Genomic DNA, 17,656 nt, shown 5'->3' on the forward strand with positions numbered 1-17,656 from the left:
CCCCCCAAATGAACTGAAACATCCGCCGATGCCATTTTTGGAAGTAGACATGCGGAACACCTATAGGTAAAGCTTGAAACAGATAGAGGAACTACGGAAGTGCCATCATCCGTACCGCTTCCATTTGGCCCATCCAGGACAAATAGATCTTATCCCAGCGATCATAATCGTTACATAGCTTAGTAATAAGAGGAACATAATAGTCCCTGAATAAAGTCATCCATTTCACTCCCAGTTGGATACCAAGGTATCAGATATAGAAACATAGAAACATAGAATATGACGGCAGAAAAGGGCTGTAGCCCATCAAGTCTGACCACGCTAATGACCCACCCCCCAGACTTCACCCGGCTAGAGATCCCACATACATATCCCATTTCTTTTTGAAATCGAGCACGCTGCTGGCGTTAATCACCTGCAATGGAAGTTCATTCCAATGATCGACTACCCTTTCGGCGAAGAAATACTTCCTGGCGTCGCCATGAAATTGCCCACCTTTGATTTTCAGCGGATGACCTCTTGTGGTTGAAGGTCCTTTAAGAAAGAAGATATCGTCTTCCACCTCGATGCGGCCCGTGATATATTTAAAAGTCTCAATCATGTCCCCCCTCTCTCTACGTTTCTCGAGTGAGTATAGTTGCAGTTTATTCAATCTTTCCTCATATGGGAGGTTCTTGAGTCCCGAGACCATCCTGGTGGTCATTCGCTGAACCGACTCGATTCTCCGCACATCTTTTTGATAATGTGGTCTCCAGAATTGAACACAATATTCAAGATGAGGTCTCACCATGGATCTGTACAGAGGCATTATGACTTCGGGCCTCCGGCTGACGAAACCTCTACGGATGCATCCCACCATTTGTCTAGCCTTGGATGCAGCTTTCTCCACCTGCTTGGCAGTTTTCATGTCTTCACTAATGATTACTCCCAAATCATGTTCTGCCCTAGTCCTAGCTAAGGTCTCACCATTCAAAGTGTACGTTCTGCCCGGGTTTTTGCTGCCAAGGTGCATGACCTTACATTTTTTGGCATTAAAGCCTAGCTGCCAAGTCGAGGACCAATGTTCCAATAAGAGCAGGTCCTGCTCAATACTGTTGGGTAAGGTGCTGTTATTTACTATGTTGCATAGTTTGGCGTCGTCGGCGAATAGTGTTATTTTACCTTGAAACCCTTGAGTCAGGTCTCTTATGTATATGTTGAAAAGGATCGGTCCCAAGACCGATCCCTGTGGCACTCCACTGGTCACCTCCGATGTATTGGAGGGGGTACCGTTAACCACTACCCTCTGGATTCTACCGCTTAACCAGTCATTGACCCATGTCGTCAATATCACTCCCAATCCCATCGAAGTCATCTTGCTCAACAATCTGTGGTGCGGGACGCTATCAAAAGCTTTGCTGAAGTCCAAGTACACGACGTCTAGAGATAGGCCCTTTCATATACCTAAATGGTAGCTTCGCCTGTAATACAGCCACTTCACTCTCTGGGACAGATGTATTCAATATCTCTGTCTTAGACAAATTAGCTTTAAACCCATATTCCTGCATGTGTTCCTTCAAAGCCAGTAAGAAGGATTCAGAGCCCTCGATAATGGCCAAAATATCATCTGCAAAGAGGGACAACTTATGCTCCACTCCTCCAATAGAAAGACCCCCAATGAGAGCTGTCTGTTGAATCTTTTGGGAACGGGGTTCAACCACCATAGCGAACAATAACGTATAATTCAAAAACAGAAGAATACACCACATTGACGCAGGCCACAGGAGAATTATATAGTGACTAGTCTTATAGCCTGTTACATTAATGGGTGCTAGAATATATGTGTGTGTGTCTCTCTATTTCTTTCTCTCTCTCTCTCTCTCTCTCCTTAGCCGCTTTCTTTCTTTCTGTCTTTCTTTTTCCTTGGCTGTCCATCACCACCCCTTGCCTGCTCCCCCTGTCCATTCTCCCTTCCTTTTACCTCCCCTGTGTCCACCACCACCCCTTCACAGGTCTCCTTATGCAGCAGCAGCCCTTCTCCCTTTGTTTTACCTCCCCCCTGTCCATCAGCACCTCTTTCCTTCTCCCCCTGTCCAGCAGTAGGCGTCCCTTCCTTTTTCTCCCCCCCTCCTCCTTCTTATCCCTATGATACACTTACCTTGCTCTGCCCGTGATCAGAGGCTCCCGACAGCCGCCCAGTTGCACACATTGGAAAAGTTCCCTCTGCGGCATCCCGCACCCCTCCTGACGCGACTCCCGCTGTCCCGCACCTGCCCCTGTGTCTTTCTTCTTGTCTTTCTGTGTCCCTTCCTCCGTCTGTATGTCCAAAGCAGCATTTCCTCCCCCCACACCAGTTCCCTGTGCACCTGCCCCTGTGTCTTTCTTCTTGTCTTTCTGTGTCCCTTCCTCCCTCTGTCTGTCTGTCCAAAGCAGCATTCCCTCCCCCCACACCAGTTCCCTGTGCACCTGCCTCTGTGTCTTTCTTCTTGTCTTTCTGTCTTCCCTCCTCCCTCTGTCTGTCTGTCCAAAGTAGCATTCCCTCCCCCTTCCATTTCCCTCCCCCCACACCAGTTCCCTGTGCCTGCATTAGCGTTTCCTCTACCCTCTTTCCCTTCCCACAGTCGCGACTACAAACGCGGGCCCAAGTCCAATTACACATGGTGATTCAAGCAGCGTGTCAGCACTCTTCACACGCTGCTTCGGGCCCTTCTACTGCCCTGATTTGCTCCAGACGTGCCAGAGTAAATCAGTGCAGTAGAAGGGCCCGAAGCAGCGTGTGAAGAGTGCTGACACGCTGCTTAAAAAGCCAGTCGGGCCCGCGGTAAGGGAAGAGGTGGGGGCGGCGGCAAATGAGTCGGGTCCCGGACAGCGGAAAGTTGCTGGGCTCCTCGTTGTGGCCGCGATCCCTCTCCTCCCAGACCCCCCCCCTCCGGAGGAACGGAGATCGAGTTGCCGCCATTTTGAAGATCGTTCTGCCCTACTCCTTGCCTTAGTATATTTTTAAGTTGAAAGACACGGCGGCGGCGGCTCCTCTCAAGATCCCCGACTGCATTGGACTTCCGACGCAGGTGGGGATCCTGAGAGGATATAGTAAGGCAAGGAGCAGGGCAGAGCGAAGAACATTGATTCCCATAAGATCATCCGCCTCAGGGGAGACAACCGCCGTGTCCGGGGGAGGAGAGAGGACTTCAGGCAAGGAGCAGGGCAGATCAAAAAAACAGCACGGGCCGACAGCCCCCGTGTCCGACATCCGTCTCTGGGGAGGAGAGAGAGAGTGTTTCCGGAGCACTCCTATCTGAGATGCTGTACATCTCACGGAAAACGGACCCACGCGATGGAACTGCGCATGCGCGGCCTAGCGTTTTATTATATTAGATAATATCCAAGAGACAAACAGATCCCCTGAACCCATGCGATGTAATACACATTCCATAAACTTCCAATCTACCTGATCAAACACCTTCTGTATGTCCACCGCTATTGCGACCCATCAGATTTAGCCCTCCACACCAGGTTAAGGCCCTACCGTACCCCATCCGCCTTAGGCCCAGGAGCCAATCAGCTAAGTCCTGCGCAAAGATCTTAGTATCAATCCCCAATAAAGAAATAGGGTGATAACTGCCACATTGCAAGATATCCTTCCCTGGTTTTGGAAGTATAGTAATCCCAGCCAACTGCATAAAATAAGGCAATAGCTCATCCCCCTGCAAAGAATTATATAAGCAGACTAAGAGTGGAGTGACTAAGGAATTGAGTTTCTTATTAAAAAAATTCCCGTAAACTCATCTAGACCGGGCGACTTTCCCGGATTTAATGACCTGCTGAACTTCTGACCCTGTGATGTCTGTTTCAAGAAAAGACCTCACCTCTGATGGCAAGTTGGGAATTTGAAGATCCTGCAAATAGTTTTTAATAGCATTTTCAGTCCCCTGGTGTTCAGGTGTATATAATTCTTGGAAAAACTCATGAAACGGGATTGGATCTGCTCATCATTAGATAAATGGGCACCCTTCTTATCTCGGATAGATATGTTAGACTGATTATGATAGATTTTCAGTCTATGTGCCAACAGTTTCCCAGCTCGATTACTGGATTCAAAAAATCTTTGTCGCAGACACGCCAAGTGAAATTTAATGTCTGCATCCACTAAAGCCCCCAGTGCTGACCGAAGTTCCAAAATCTTTAACCACGTCTGTTCCCCCTCCCCAACCTCTCTTATGCCGATCAACCTGCTGTGCCAGTTCCTCCCTCAGTGCCCTCTCTTGTAATCTAGCCTTCTGCTTATGAGCTGCCATAGAAATAAGCTCCCCCAGAAGAACAGTTTTAAGACTCTCCCAGATAGTCATAGGGGAATACTGATCTTCCTTATTACAGGTAATCTCCAAAAATTCCCTTATGGAAAATTCAAGTTTCTGTATGATCTTTGGATCCTGTAAAAGGGTATCATTTAGTTTCCAAAAACAAGACCCAGGTCTACAGAGTCCCCAGGATAAATCTACCCAAAGAGGGGCATGGTCTGACCATGTAATATTTTCAATGTTAACTGTGAATTTTACCCTCCCAGCTCTTATCTAAGCAAAGGAGGTTAATATGAGAATAAGTCTTGTGAACTGGAGAATAATACGGTAAGTATAGTCTCATTCCCCCTAGTGTTGAAACCGCCATCCATCTACCACATTAAGAATCTCCATAAAGCGTCTTAACCGTTTCCTATCATACTGAAGATGTTCTCTACCCCCTCCTGTGCTAGCCCATCTAGGATCTGGTACCAAATTGAAATCCCCCCCCCCTCCGCCCACTATAAGTTGCCCTACTTTAACTGCAAGTATTTTATCCAGCACTGCATCCAAAAAATACCCTCATTTAGTATTGGGTGCATATATATTAACCAATGTCACTTTTATCCCATTTAGACTACCCAGCTATATGACCTATCTGCCACCCTCATCTCTCCATTCCCACTCTGTGATCACTTTAAGATATTTGGCAAATACAATCCCTACCCCCGCTTTTTTCCATTCCCTTTTGTTGGACGCCCAACTCTGTATCAGGTAGTCATTCACTTTAAATAACTTCTCCCCACTTTACAAAATATTTTCTCAAGACAGAGTTGTTCTTCTCGCTCATCTCAGCTTCCTACTAGAGATAGTCTCCAATTTTTGGTGCTTCCCATTAATAGTAAACAGCAATCCAAAGGGGAACAGCCACCTTTAGTGGTACCCCTCAGCGCGTAGCACTTGGGTAACCTCTCGAAAGGAGCTAAGTCTTGGTAAACCCCAACGGCTATCCCTTGCCAGGTGAAAGTGGGGCTTCAACGCGCTGCTTGGAGGACCTTTTCTTTCACCGGAAAGTCCCTGAAACAGGCAACAATATCACGGTTGCCTGTCCCACAATTCTGCCCCAAACTTCTGTGGGCCCGAAGTAAATTAATCGGGGTCCGGTCTTCCGTTCTCCTTCCCCGAGCAAAGCAGCGCAGAAGTCCTGGACCACTTCACGTGCGTCTTTGTAGCGCTCTATTTCGGGGATCCCCTTAAAGCGTAGATTGTTCCGTTGCGATCTGTTTTCCAGATCTTCCACTTGCCGTCTCAGGTCCTCAAGTTCTATAACCACCGAATCCGTCACCACTGAAGTCTCCTGCAGAGTTATCTCCACCCGATCCAACCTGCCTGTCAGAGGCCGCCATTCTACCTCCCCAGGTCTCTCACCTCCGCCCGAATCTCCTCAAGAGCCACCTTCACCTCCGAGCGCATAACGACCATTTCTGATTTAAGGTCCCGAAACCATTGTTCAATGGTCCCCGCCGAGGAAGCGGGTTTAGCAGTATCGGCCTGAGGAGTCACGTGTAAGTGCGCCATTTTAGCTAGTGTCGCCGGAGGGCTGGGCACATGCGATTCTGTTTTAATACTGGTGGAGTCCAGGAATTGGAACTTTTCCAACTTTTTCTTACTCGCCATACACTCAGCAGTTGTGTATCTCCAGAAGTAGGTTTGCGATCTGCAGCAGAAAGTAAATTTAGTACTTAAAAGCAGGAGCCTCGATGGAGCTCAAAAATTAAGCTGCCATGCTTCCAAGTGACTTCACTTCCTCCGATAGTCTCCAATTTTCATCTTGACCACTCTATAGAAGTACTGGACTTCTTCTTCAGACCATATTCTCTCCTTGGGAGAAGTGTACTTTACTTATTGGACTGTAAACCTGCCTTGGCTTACCACCTCCATTGACCTATGCCTTTCCAAACTACACCTCACCTGTTACTGTTCTTTGATCCCAACAGCCTAGAAGCTGAGGTGATCAAGAACTCCATCTCCCCATATTCAACGGACTGCATAACATACTGCCATGTTCGGTCTGGGTGGCCACTGGACAGTAGTGCTCCAGCGCTTGAAATAACACTGGTAGCAGCCTTAGTAGTTTTGGCCAATCCAATCACTAATATCAGGCAAAAACCCAAAGAGTAGCAAAATTCCATGCTACTGATCCAGGGCAAGCAGTGGTTTCCCCCATGTCTGTCTTAATAACAGACTATGGACTTTTCCTCCAGGAAATTGTACAAATCAGCTATGCTATCTGCTCTTACCACAACCTCTGGCAAGTTCACAGACTTAATTGTCAGACCTCGTATTTACTGAGAAACGTTAAAGCCAAAAGTTATAACATGGGATTAGAACTGAACATAAACAAAACAAAGATTATGAACATGGAAAATGATGAAGGTTTTGAGCTTTAAGGCGATAGCATAGAAGTTGTAAAGAATTTTAATCTTCTGGGCTTTTTTGTAAACGAGGAAGCAATTAGTAGGGAAGAAATACTCTACAGGATTGGTCGCTCTATAATGAAGGCTCTTGACAAAGTATTTAAAAGCAAGGAAATAATACTTAAAACAAAGACAGGCTGGTCCATGTACTTATTTTCTCAGTAGTCAGTTATGGATATGAAAGTTGGATATTAAGGAAGCAAGACAGAAAAAAAAGGTGGACTCATTTGAACTTTGGTGCTGGAGAAGGATTTTATGTGTGCTGTGGACTTCCAGAAGAACTAACAAATCAATTTTGGAGGAGATTGGACCGGCTATGTCACTGGAAGCCCACATGGTGAAGTTACAACTGTCTTATTTTGATCACATTGTTAGAAGAGAGGTATCTTTGGAAAAGGACACCGTGTTGGTAAGATTGAAAGAAATAGGTGAATAGGATGGCTTGGCACATTGATAACAACCATGGGGAACTCACACTTGCACTCTCACTCTTACTCACACACTCACGGGTAGAGGTGAATAACCCATTGGTTCAAGACTCGTATGGAGAGTGTGGTGTAGTGGTTAGAGCTACAGCCTTAGCACCCTGAAGTTGTGGGTTCAAACCCTGCACCGCTCCTTGTGACCCTGGGCAAATCACTTAATCCTCCACCGCTCCAGGTACATTAGATAGATTGTGAACCTACCAGGACAGAAAGGGAAAATGCTTGAAATTACCTGTATGTAAACTGCTTTGATTGTGGTTGTAAAACTACAAAAAGGCGGTATACAAGTCCAAATCCCTTTCCCACCTTTCCCTTTCTACTAGAAAGATTATAAGAACATAAGCAATGCCTCCACTGGGTCAGACCTGAGGTCCATTGTGCCCAGCAGTCCGCTCATGCGGCGGCCCAACAGGTCCAGGACCTGTGCAGTAATCCTCTATCTATACCCCTCTCTCCCCTTTTCGAGCAGGAAATTGTCCAATCCTTTCTTAAACCCCAGTACCGTACTCTGCCCTATTAAGTCCTCTGGAAGTGCATTCCAGGTGTCCACCACACGTTGGGTAAAGAACTTCCTAGCATTCGTTTTGAATCTGTCCCCTTTCAACTTTTCCAAATGCCCTCTTGTTCTTTTATTCTTTGAAAGTTTGAAGAATCTGTCCCTCTCTACTCTCTCTATGCCCTTCATGATCTTGTAAGTCTCTATCATATCCCCTCTAAGTCTCCTCTTCTCCAGAGAAAAGAGATCCAGTTTTTCCAATCTCTCAGGGTATGAAAGGTTTTCCATCCCTTTTATCAGACGTGTCGTTCTCCTCTGAACCCTCTCGAGTAACGCCATATCCTTCTTAAGGTACGGCGGCCTCAGAGAGGGCTTCCTGTTTCCAACTTTTTAAAAAGGTAAGGGGAGGTTCGGAGGGTGGGGTATCTACCTAATGCTTTACAAATGTTTAAACTTATCTTGCTTTACATTGGCTCCGACAACATGTATTCCATTTTTCCCAGTTAAAAAGAAGCTGAACTTATATATGGCACCTTTGTGCATTAAGTGCTATTCTACAAGATAGCACCTGCCATAACGCCTACTTGCAAAGGGAGGCTATGGCTATATCTCTGTTACATGCATAGTTTATAGAATACTATAAATTACATGCATCACTTGGCACACTTGGGCATACCAACTTACCCCTGCCAGTGCCAACTTACTTAATGGAATCTTGTTTCTTGGTATAAATTGGAATGTCAATTTATAGAATTGCCACAAAGATGTTTTAGATATCAGATTTGCCATTTAAATTTTGTGCACATGTTTGAGAATTAGGATTCTTTTAAATAGGTGGTTGTTTATACTTGAAGGGTATAGGATAGATTAAACATGTTTATCATGTGCATGTCTATTCCTGTTCTTTATTTGCAGATTGTCTGTGGCAATGCACATACCTTGGTGCTAACTGATGAAGGTGTGCTGTATGTTTGGGGAGCCAATTCTTATGGCCAGTTGGGCAATGGTAATAAAAGTAATCAATCTTACCCTGTTCCGGTGATTATAAATAAGGAAAGGTAACTTTTTTTTTTTTTTTTCCATTTTGCATTTCAAACGGAAGCTGTACAGCACAACAAATCTTCAGAAATAGAGAATACACACTTCCTTGGGTAGCATACATTACAAAGAGACTCAAAGAAAATGAAAAGCACTATATCAAAGATCAATGATGAAAAGCATTTGGATCATAAGAGAGAAGCAGAACATTACATATTTACCCAGCAATTATTAGCCAAGTTACCTATTATTCCAGTAGATGATAGTCTAACACGATTGGGCTTTTTTAAAAGGGGCAACAAGTTATGTGTGCATCATCATTTGTGCACTGTTGGGGCTATACCTGAGAGCCAGTGTTAAAAAGGCACATAGGGCCCCTATGTTGCATTTAATAAAACAACAAATAACTCTTTCGCATAAAAAGTGCTAGGTACTAAACACAAAAAGTTTTTCTATACAAACATTTTGCATCCACACAGGCTCATACAAAAACTCAGAGGAGGAAAAAGCCTCAGAACCCAACCGTTACCACCGCACAGACGTGGCTTAAGGTGTACAGGATGATAACCTCATTGGCATAAAAACCAGACATCTTTTTGGAGAGCTGCCAGATTACCTTGTCCCAGGAGGGCGATTTTAAGTCAGTCCTAGATGTCTTGACTATTGTATTTTGGTGCATTTCGAGACCTGCAGTGCTGATTTCAGTGGGTAGAATCAGGGACTACAAATAGCACACTGAATTGGAAAGTAAATTAAAAAACAGAATGGCCAAAATTTTCCTTTCTTGAACTGGACAAGTTAGCAGCACTGAAGCAATTGATTGACAAAGATGCCAAGAAAATAAAGCTAGAAAAATTAATGTATTGTCTTACTTTATTTTTCCATTTGCAAAGGCAGCAGAATGTGATTTTCTTTGGTGACCCTGAAATGATATGTACAAAAAAGGAAAAATATGAGTTCAGTTTCAAAGAAATTTGCCTAGGTAACTAAACAGTTATCTGGGTAAATTGTTCCAGGCTGAAAATTGCCCTCTGTTTTGTGGCTTGAAGGTACATGTTTGATATTTGTCCTAGAGAAATGACTGCTTATAAATCAAGAGGATATAAGCTTGGCATTGCAATTGACATGCAGTTTACTAACTTGAGTATGTGTGGGGATAGAGGGATATAGATAGAGGATTACTGCACAGGTCCTGGACCTGATGGGCCACCGTGTGAGCGGGCTGCTGGGCACGATGGACCTCAGGTCTGACCTAGCGGAGGCATTGCTTATGTTCTTATGGTGAAGTGGTTAGAGCTACAGTTAGCACTCTGACATTGTTGGTTCAAATCCCCCACTGCTCCTTGTGACCCTGGGCAACCAGAACAAAAGAGAAATATAATAAAGGAGCCAAATTTAATACCACATAGGATATAAATAGTATATAAATAATTAAAAGATAAATAAATGAAATATAATAGTGGTGCCAGTATTTTACTGCATAAAAATTTTAATGTAAAAAAACAGCATAAAATTTCCATTTTAATGACATCATAACACTAACACACGATAACGTGTTAGATATTACTGAGACGTCTATGCAATGCCTAAAAGGCGATTCTGCAAAGGACGTATAACAATATAGACACACTTAGATTTTCTTAGTGGCGCTAAGCACGATTCTCTATAATGCGTCCATGTATTATAGAAGCGCCCTCAGCATTCTGCTCTTGGACGTCTAAACGACATCTAAGTTTTAGATGTCATTTACAGAATCTGCACCTTGGGGTGTGTCACAAAAAGGGCAGGCCGACAAAAAGCAGCAGGTTCATAAATTTATAGTATCACCTGATACTTAGCAGTCTCCCAATCAACTATCACCTGACCATGCTATCTGGAATAGAGGCCCAAGCTTGCACGACCTGTGTCCCTTATATGGACATTCAGTTGAGGACAGGCTGTGGAGGGTTTTGATGGCTGGAATGGTTAAGATGGGCTGGAGTGAGCTTTGATGGAGACTCGAGTAGATGGAACATAAGCACAGGGCTCTGGGTTTCTGGCCTGGAAATATCTAAGAAAAAGGTCCATTTAAATTAAATCCAAGTTTCCAAGTTTATTCAGAATTTCTTATACCGCTTAATTATATTTCAAAGCGGTGTACAATAAGAATAAAATATGTACAACAATCAGCAAACATAGAACAAGGTTAAAAAAAAAATTACATCATTAATTGAGGAAAATTAATTTTAAAAAAAATGAAGACTCACAATACAGACAAACAGAAAACAAGAAGAAAAAGGGGAGGAGCTTCACAAGAAAGTGCTGACTCAGGCTACAAAGTTCATATGTTATCTTTTCAAACACATGAAGCTTGCCATAGAGATCCAAACTCCTTTCGATGGCCCTTTAGGATATTTCCAGGTGCAAGCTATTATCATTTTAGCCACTACAGCTAGTGTGGCCACAAGAGAATGTATACTGTGCTGATGCTTCTCAGAAGGAAGAAGTCCTAGCAGGCATAATATTGGATCACCTGCCAAGTGCTCATCCATCCACTGAAATACTGAGGCCCAAACCGCCTCCCAGCATGCACAATCCCACCAGAGATGTTCCAAAGTGCCAGGCTTTCCACATTGGTGCCAATCCGCTTCCTTTTCCTGTGCTGATATGTTTGTTGTTAAACATGAAGTCCAATATAATCTGAGTTTAAATTGTACTTGTTTATAAGTAGTGATTGGGGACCTGTGTTGTAAATTATAGACCAAGGCCCAAATTGTTTAAAAGGCACCATAAGTTAGGTGGCAGTAGGCACCCTACCACCATCTAACTCATTTGTTTTAATTGGTGTGGTAATTGACTGCGTCATTTTAAACCAACCAATTAAAATGTTATTAAAAAATGTAAAGACAAATGCAAGAAGGGAAAAAAAACTCTCTCAAAAAAAATATAAAATGTCATCTGGAAAAGAGAGAAAGTTAATATATAATGGTGTTCTATAAATTGAAAAAAACAAGGATCAATAGACCTCAAATACCCAATCCTTACCTTCCAATGAGAGGCTTACTGGGGTATGATTTTTATCATTGGTCTAAGAAACCTTGTTAAATTTTAAATTTATTTATTTTATTATTATTAACTTATTTGTCAATTTAATTAATTAGTAGCAAAAAATTTTAAAACTGTATCCACATATTTATAAGAGTCCAAAAAAAGACTTAGCTCATATTGATGTGAGACAAGAAAGCCCAAATGGATCCTTGTTGGAATCAGCTATGTAATTTGGTAAATATATGGAGTCCAAATGTGGACCAGATTTGGACTCCATATATTGCCCTCATTTGTGAATCTGAGTGTGAAGGTCGCTTAGCTCTACCTTGTGGAGCCCATATCAACTTCTTACACTGTTTGTGTGTAGTGCAAACTTTTAAGAAATGCTTGAAATTTATTTCTCTGCATGTAAGAAGCGAAGCTTGCCTTCTACTGTAATTACCAATCTGGCAGGATACCAGATGCCCACTTAGATGACTCGCTCCTTGAGGGCTTGCTTGTTCTTCCATAATTCCTTTCTGCATTATGCAGTCTTTCCACTAAGATTTAGGAACACCTTTACTGAATAGTTTTCAAAAGCCATAGGTTTTTTTGTGGGGGTTTTTTTTTTTTTTTTTTGCTGATAAGCCAGTTTCAAAATATGTTCCATATCTCGGAATCCCAATAATTTTATGATCAGGATTCTTGGGGTTAGCTGAGTGCAGGTTTTGGACATAAGTCCCTAAGAGCCCTTTCCACTTCATGTGGAGGTTGAGATGGTGGGTCAGAGAAACATTTTAGCAGCAGCTTATGCACACATTGTTCCACAGTCAACCCCTCTGGAACCCCCCAAATCCAAAAACTAGATCTCCTATTCTGAATTTCTTAATCTTCTAACTTGGTAAACAAGAGCTCTACCTATCATTGCAAAGAAACATTTTGATGTCTCCCCTTCTCCAGCTCTGCCTCTGCCACATGGAGCTTGCATCAACAGTGCTAGAGCTTGGGAGTGAGGCCCTTCCGGTCGCATTTGCATAACCACCAGACTGCGGCTTCATAGCCTTCCCTGCAGCCATATCTTTGACAGGGAGGGCTGACTTGTTTTTCAGCAAGCGCAGCTAATCTTACTCCAGTGACTGTGTCTAGCATCAAACCAAATGGTAGAACAGCCCCAAAAATTCCAGCAGCGTAAGTAGAGTGGATCTGCTGGGGAAGCTGAGTAAGGGAGAGACAGGAGTGCACTTAAGTGTGTCTGTTCAGCATGGCCCTCACACTGGAAGTTAAAAAATTTTCTTTGGTGCTTTTGAAAGGATAGAGAGAAATTGAAGGACAATTAGAACAGATTTTTCGAAATACTTTACTCACTAGAATATCGCTTAGAATATCCGATTAAGCGATTTATCAAGTCCCATAATAAACTTGAAACTTGACTAGTATCCTCACCATAAAGTCCAAGCATATTATAATAAAATAAAATTTAATATATTGTTAAATTCCCACTCTCCTGTCTTTATAAAAAAATCCACAGCCAATGTCAAGGGTATCCTATTCGTCAAATAAATCCCGGACAAAAGCCTTTTTATTCATCCTTCAATTGTTTGTTAAATGTGTAAAAAAAAAAAGGTAGTCAACACTGCACTTTGCTATGTGGAGAGACTGGATAAATTTCCTGGACTGAAAACTTCCTTTTACTTAGTATGTACAGAGAAACATTTGCACTATTCCAGTTCAAATGGAAATTCAGTGGAACTTTCCTCACTAGAGAGACAAACACAAATACTCACTCTTAAGATACATATGCAAAAATATACACCTGCACTCTCAGTCTTCAGTCTCGCATTCATGAGCGCGTGCACACCACACTCATTTTTAGTCAGTACCCTTTCCCCCACCTCTACCCATCATCTTATAATATTTCTAGATTTGCTTCCAGCTTTTCACCAACCTTTCAGCTACAGACACGTCACACTCCTCCATTCCACTTACATTCCTCCCCTTCAACAATCCTCCCCCAGGACATTTACTAGTTCTGCCAGATTTCTCCAAGGACCCAATCACAGCTCAGTCTCCCCCATAGCACTTGTACTGCATAGATATTATTTTCTGCTTACCTCCTCCATCCACTGAAAAGAACAGCCTTCTCATTTGTTGGATCCTGCCATAGTCTCTACACTAGAAGGGAGAAAGAGCTTTAAAGGGCTGAACTCTAAAAATATCCAGACAAGCTGCATAGTTAGATATCGGGTTTTGAGTGGGGGGCAAAAACAATTTCTCTCCTTCCCCCTCCTCAAGACCTGAGCTGGCAGGGGTCTGCAGGGCCTGACAGCAGAATCACTCCTCCACCCACAGTCTGCATTTTCCCTGGTGGTTGCCACCATGCTGAGCCTCTCCCCCACTCCCCCCATGTTTGGGGTTTTGTGACACTGAACTTGTGTGAGAGAGGCTTACACCTTCTCCCCATGTATACTCAGTTTCTTGAAAACTAAAGATTTGTATTGGTGGGGGGGGGGGGGGTGATACCTGGTGTGGTGGTGGTCCAAGGAAAGAGCAAGCCACAGGTGGAGAACGGCTTCTGCTGGTGGTACTTGGGGATTCCTGACAGCCCAAATAGCAGACAGTTCTGCTAATGTGCAGGGGGCCTGAACTTTAAAATGCAGAGGCCAAGACCTCACCGTGGCTACACCATTTATCCAGACAGTTCTGTCTGTACATTCTGGCTTTGAAACGGTTGATTTACAAGTCTGTAGAATCCTGAAAAAAAAAAATCCAGCTGTCAATCCTCGAGAATAATGAACATATTTGCTAAACTTTTGAACCCTAAGTGTATGCCTAATTTGCCTATATTTTAATCCATCTGTGGCTATACTGTATGTGGAAGAATAGATATTTGTTCTGCTTTTATATTTCATTCTAAATTAAAAAGAATAAAAGGCATTTTTCTATCTAGATTCAGTATATTCTTTTAAATGTTTTACCTTTTTGTTTTTATATTTCATATCTGTGTGTTTGCTTTGAACACAGAGTTACGGAGATTGCTGCTTGTCACTCTGCTCACATTTCTGCTGCTAAGACCCAGAGTGGCAAAGTGTACATGTGGGGCCAGTGCCGAGGCCAATCTGTGGTACTACCTCATCTCACTCACTTTACCTGTACAGATGATGTCTTTGCCTGTTTTGCCTCTCCTGCAGTTATGTGGCGCCTCCTGTCTGTAGGTGAGCCAAAATATCAGTAAATGAGAAGATAGTTTGTTTGTTTGGTTTTTTTGTACTCTCTACTATGAAAGATGAAATAAAAGTATCTTAAGATTGAACTGACTTGATGACAGTTGCACTATGCCTTGTGGGGAGACTAGATTAGATTGATTCCTGACTAGGAATGCTGCAGAAGCAGCATTCAAAGCCCTTAGGGAAAGGGAGCCATAGGTCCTGATGTAAAAATTATATCACACATTTTATTTTATTCATATGGTTTAAAAAATGTTCAAAGTCCAAAAATAGAGAGGAACACACAGAACAAAATCAACAACAACAAAAAATCCAGCACAAGGGGCCTTCAGGTATGGGCAGTCAAAGTGTGTTTATTAAGACTAGAGAATGACATGGTGCGAATAACCCACAAGAACGGGGAAGAAAAAAGACTGGTTGCTGCGTGGAGTGGTGAATGGCCATGTCTCTGTAGTAAAGTATCTGCCACGTTGCTTTCCTTCCCACCCCTCCCAATCAGCATCCCTCCTCGCAATTGAGTGTCCAGTAGTCCTCTCTTGTAATCGCAACACTTGCTCCCTCTTGATCGCTGGCGGCAAACCCCCCCCCCCCAACAAACCGACTCTCCTTGACTGTGTTGGCCCCTTTGCGGCTCCTGGGGTGGGCTTATCAGCCTCTTTAAAGCTTCTTGCAGGCAGGGCTGCTCCGACCGGAACCTTCTTGCTACCGAGTCCCTTCTTCCAATGTAACTTCTGGCCAGAGCAGTCCTGCCTGCAGGAAGCTTTGAAGAGGCTGGTAGGCCCACCCTGGGAGCCGCAAAGGGGCAGACCCAGGTATGGCTTGTATTAGGGGAGGGCAGACAGGGCAGCTGCCCTGGACCCCACAGGTTCAAGAGGCCTCGCGGTCCAGGCATCTTCCCCTTGTTTTCTCTTTCTGAAGTGTCCAGATGTGGCAACCATTCTCATAAGTCATCTTCCTCTCGTGTTATCTTTCTGAAGCGTCCAGATGTGGCAACCATTCTCACAAGTCGAGCACAACTGCCCCGAAGCTTTTCTTCTGACACAGGCAGAAACAGGAAGGTGCATCAGAGGAGAAGTTTCGGGGCAGTCGTGCAGGACTTGTGAGAACAGTTGCTGCGTCCAGACACCTCAGAAAGAGAAAACTCTGGAAAGTGCTAGCGAAGGTAAGGAGAAGGTAGGGAGATGACCCAACGAGGGGAAGAGGTTGAGTGGTGCTGAAGGGAAGTGGAGAGAGAGGGAAGAGCAAATGGATGGAAATGGGGAGAGGAGAGAGGGGAGCAGACACTGAAAGTGGAGAGAGAGGGAGCAGACACTAGAAGGAAGTGGGGAGGAGAGAAAGGGGAGCAGACTCTGGAAGGAAGTGGAGAGGAGAGAGCACATGGAAGGAGGGATAAAGAAAAAAGGGCACATGCTGGATTGGGGGAAGAGGATAGAGTGAGGTGAGGGAAAGAGGTGGCATGCTGTAGGTAGACACAATGAAAGGGAAATTGAGAACTGGAAAGTAAGAAAGTAGACAAGAGGTAGAAAATAGAGAGTGACACGAGAACAAATTTTTCCCCGTCCCCGCAGGAACTCAATTTCCCCATCCCGCCCCATGAGTTTTATCATTGTCCCTGTTCTTAACCCATTCCTGTATGCTCAGCCTTAACTGCACAAGTCTGGAACACTTATGATTTTACAGTGTTTGAGGCTTGTGCAGATGAGGACAGAGCTTGCAGAGACAGAAAAAGAACTCGATGGGGCAAGAAAATGAGTTTTTATGGGGACGGGGAAAAATTTGTCTCTGTGTCATTCTCTAGTAGAAAACAAATTGAGAAGGAAGAGCAGAAAAGAAAAAGGGGAAAGGCAGAGGAGAGAGAAATACCAGAGCATTGGGAGAGGGGGAGGAGACAGATACCAGATCTGAAGGGAGGGAAGAAGACAGAGATGCCAGACCATGGGGGGAGCAGAGGGAAGAAGAGGGGTACCAGATCAATGGGAGGGGTGGAGAGGGAGATATGGAAAGGAGAGGCAGACAGTTTCTGGTAGATGCATAGAAATAGAGTAGATGCCATATGGAAGAGGCAGAGAGAAGGCAGATAATGGATGGAAGGAAGAGGATGATGAGGAAAGCAAAGGTAGAAAAAAAAATTCTATTTCTTTTCTTTTTGCTTTAGGATAAAGTAGTATTGTAGTTGGGTTGATAAACATTTATAAATAAAGCCCTGCCGCTGAAGATCTCTTCCTCTAGTTCAGCAGCCAGAACTCTGATTTATAAAATGACAATTGTACATAATATTGTTTCTTTTTATACTTTAATAAAATAAGTTCAGTATAAAATTATTCCAGGCTTGTGCGGGTGGAATCGGATGGATTGTGGGGACAGGGTCCCAGCTCGCGGGGACAGGTTTGCAGGGATGGGGCGGAGATGAGGATAAATTTTTTTTCCCCCCGTAACATTCTCTAATTAAGACCCAATATGGGCCATGTTTCAGCGTGTCCACCTTTGTCAAATCAAATCAGTTTAGCCACAAACAGCAATAAAACGCCCTGTTCAGCCAATAGTGAAGCAAGGCTTGACTAAGCATCTGCAAATTGTGGATCAAATTTTACAGACTCTCTTTCGAGTAATACATCTTCATCCTTCTTCCCTTGGGACCTTAGTTGACTTCTCATGACTTCCATACATACAAACC

The 17,656-nt window shown here is 43.7% G+C and overlaps 1 protein-coding gene across 3 annotated transcripts in view; it reads left to right on the top strand.

The window, feature by feature from the left end:
• The window catches only part of RCBTB2 (RCC1 and BTB domain containing protein 2), a 65,385-nt gene that overhangs the window by 30,623 nt on the left and 17,106 nt on the right, over window positions 1-17,656 (top strand). For all 3 annotated transcript variants that reach the window (XM_033949205.1, XM_033949207.1, XM_033949206.1), the window contains 2 exons: window positions 8,630-8,772; window positions 14,780-14,970. In XM_033949205.1, the coding sequence (XP_033805096.1) occupies window positions 8,630-8,772; window positions 14,780-14,970 (334 nt within the window). The remainder of the gene's footprint in view (window positions 1-8,629; window positions 8,773-14,779; window positions 14,971-17,656) is intronic.

The sequence above is a fragment of the Geotrypetes seraphini genome, chromosome 6 (assembly GCF_902459505.1).
Source record: "Geotrypetes seraphini chromosome 6, aGeoSer1.1, whole genome shotgun sequence".
Classification (NCBI taxonomy): Eukaryota; Metazoa; Chordata; class Amphibia; order Gymnophiona; family Dermophiidae; genus Geotrypetes; species Geotrypetes seraphini.